Source organism: Aedes albopictus, chromosome 2, assembly GCF_035046485.1.
Source record: "Aedes albopictus strain Foshan chromosome 2, AalbF5, whole genome shotgun sequence".
In the NCBI taxonomy this organism is placed as follows: Eukaryota; Metazoa; Arthropoda; class Insecta; order Diptera; family Culicidae; genus Aedes; species Aedes albopictus.
The window spans coordinates 101,464,336-101,467,107 of record NC_085137.1 but is presented as its reverse complement, the minus strand read 5'-3'; the positions used below and the strand labels follow the sequence as shown (position 1 = coordinate 101,467,107).

Here is a 2,772-nt window from a genome sequence, read left to right as displayed (position 1 = left end):
GCGTCAACCGTTCATATGGAATTGTGCATAAAAAAGAACACATATACACCGACTGTTCTTCTTGTTCTTCTGATTATTCTGGTTCTTCTGGCTCTTCTGGTTTTTCTGGTTCTTCTGGATCTGCTGATGTTTCTGGTTCTTCTGGATCTTCTGGTGTTCCTGGTGTTTCTGGTTCTTCTGGTTCTTGTGGTTCTTCTGGATATTCTGGTTCTTCTGGTTCTTCTGATTATTCTGATTCTTCTGGCTCTTCTGATTTTTCTGGTTCATCTGGTTCTTCTGGTGCTTCTGGATCTTCTGATGTTTCTGGTTATTCTGGATATTCTGGTGTTTCTGGTTCTTCTGGTGTTTCTGGTTATTCTGGTTCTTCTGGTTCTTCTGGATATTCTGGTTCTTCTGGTTCTTCGAGTTATTCTGATTCTTCTGACTCTTTTAGTTCTTCTGGTTTTTCTGGATCTTCTGATGTTTCTGGTTCTTCTGGATTTTCTGGTGTTTCTGGTGTTTCTGGTTCTTCTGGTTCTTCTGGTTCTTCTGTATCTTCTGGATCTTCTGATGTTTCTGGTTCTTCTGGATATTCTGATTCTTCTGGTTCTTCTGGTTCTTCTAGTTCTTCTGGTTCTTCTAGTTCTTCTGGTTCTTCTGGTTCTTCTGGTTCTTCTGGTTCTTCTGGTTCTTCTGGTTATTTTGATTCTTCTGGCTCTTCTGTTTTTTTTCTGGTTCTTCTGGTTCTTCTGGTTCTTCTGGCTCATCTGGCTCATCTGGTTCTTCTGGTTCTTCTGGATATTCTGGTTCTTCTAGTTCTTCTAGTTCTTCTAGTTCTCCTAGTTCTTCTAGTTCTTCTAGTTCTTCTAGTTCTTCTAGTTCTTCTAGTTCTTCTAGTTCTTCTAGTTCTTCTAGTTCTTCTAGTTCTTCTAGTTCTTCTAGTTCTTCTAGTTCTTCTAGTTCTTCTAGTTCTTCTAGTTCTTCTAGTTCTTCTAGTTCTTCTAGTTCTTCTAGTTCTTCTAGTTCTTCTAGTTCTTCTAGTTCTTCTAGTTCTTATAGTTCTTATAGTTCTTCTAGTTCTTCTAGTTCTACTAGTTCTTCTAGTTCTTCTAGTTCTTCTAGTTCTTCTAGTTCTTCTAGTTCTTCTAGTTCTTCTAGTTCTTCTAGTTCTTCTAGTTCTTCTAGTTCTTCTAGTTCTTCTAGTTCTTCTAGATCTTCTAGTTCTTCTAGTTCTTCTAGTTCTTCTAGTTCTTCTAGTTCTTCTAGTTCTTCTAGTTCTTCTAGTTCTTCTAGTTCTTCTAGTTCTTCTAGTTCTTCTAGTTCTTCTAGTTCTTCTAGTTCTTCTAGTTCTTCTAGTTCTTCTAGTTCTTCTAGTTCTTCTAGTTATTCTAGTTATTCTAGTTCTTATAGTTCTTCTAGTTCTACTAGTTCTTCTAGTTCTTCTAGTTCTTCTAGTTCTTCTAGTTCCTCTAGTTCTTCTGGTTCTTCTGGTTCTTCTGGTTCTTCTGGTTCTTCTGGTTCTTCTGGTTCTTCTGGTTCTTCTGGTGATTCTGGTTCATCTGGTTCATCTGGTTCTTCTGGTTCTTCTGGCTCTTCTGGTTCTCCTGGTTCTTCTGGTTCTTCTGGTTCTTCTGGTTCTTCTGGTTCTTCTGGTTCTTCTGGTTCTTCTGGTTCTTCTGGTTCTTCTGGTTCTTCTGGTTCTTCTGGTTCTTCTGGTTCTTCTGGTTCTTCTGGTTCTTCTGGTTCTTCTGGTTCTTCTGGTCCTTCTGGTTCTTCTGGTTCTTCTGGTTCTTCTGGTTCTTCTGGTTCTTCTGGTTCTTCTGGTTCTTCTGGTTCTTCTGGTTCTTCTGGTTCTTCTGGTTCTTCTGGTTCTTCTGGTTCTTCTGGTTCTTCTGGTTCTTCTGGTTCTTCTGGTTCTTCTGGTTCTTCTGGTTCTTCTGGTTCATCTGGTTCTTCTGGTTCTTCTTGTTCTTCTGGTACTTCTGCTTCTTCTGGTTCTTCTGGTTTTTTGGTTCTCTTGGTTCTTCTGGTTCTTCTAGTTCTTCTGGTTCTTCTAGTTTTTCTGGTTCTTCTAGTCCTTCTGGTTCTTCTGGTTCTTCTGGTTCTTCTAATTCTTCTTGTTCTTCTAATTATTCGTTTTCTTTTACTTCCCCTTTCTTCTTTTCCATGTTTCTTCTTCATTTTTTCTGTTTTTTTAACCTCCCAACTGAGAAAAAGCCTGCTTTCTCAGTTCAGTGTTCTATGAGCACTTTCACAGTTATTAACTAAGAGTTTCCTGAGAGCACGAAGATGCTCTATACTCAATCTGTGGCTATAGTGGTCCAAGTTTGAGTAAAATTCTCAAATGAAATAATGGATTACGTTTAATTCATTCCAAAAACATGACATTGTTCACAAGATATGTATCTAATCCCTACCTACCCGCTCACCATAAAGATCACCAATTGCAATACATTCCAGCATCCAGAACCCCCTCCTGCCTTGCAACATTTGGACCACACGACAGCAAATGCAATTCACGAATTGATTGCAAAATAAACCTCAGAATTATTGCAATTTGATTCCTTACATGGCAAAAGCACGCGCGCGAGATTTATGCGATTCCGATGCACACACACACACACATGTTCAATGTTCGATGTTCTGTTCATGCATTATGCATTCGAAATCAAACGGCCAAAGGCCACATCGACGCGTCGCTGTAGGTAGGTACATATATGGTTGTACAGTACTCAGTGGAATGGGATAATCTGATTAAAATGTCGTCGGAAAAATAAATTTCCTCGCAGCGAT

The 2,772-nt window shown here is 39.1% G+C and overlaps 1 protein-coding gene across 1 annotated transcript; it reads left to right on the top strand.

Annotated features, from left to right (window-relative positions):
- Window positions 1-297: 297 nt before the first annotated feature.
- Window positions 298-1,930, top strand: LOC134286133 (uncharacterized protein DDB_G0271670-like; the record flags this gene model as incomplete). Its single annotated transcript, XM_062847706.1, has 3 exons — window positions 298-344; window positions 434-679; window positions 721-1,930. Coding segments are annotated over exons 1-3 (1,503 nt in total), but the record flags the coding sequence as incomplete, so codon positions are not given.
- Between the last annotated feature and the right edge of the window lie 842 nt (window positions 1,931-2,772).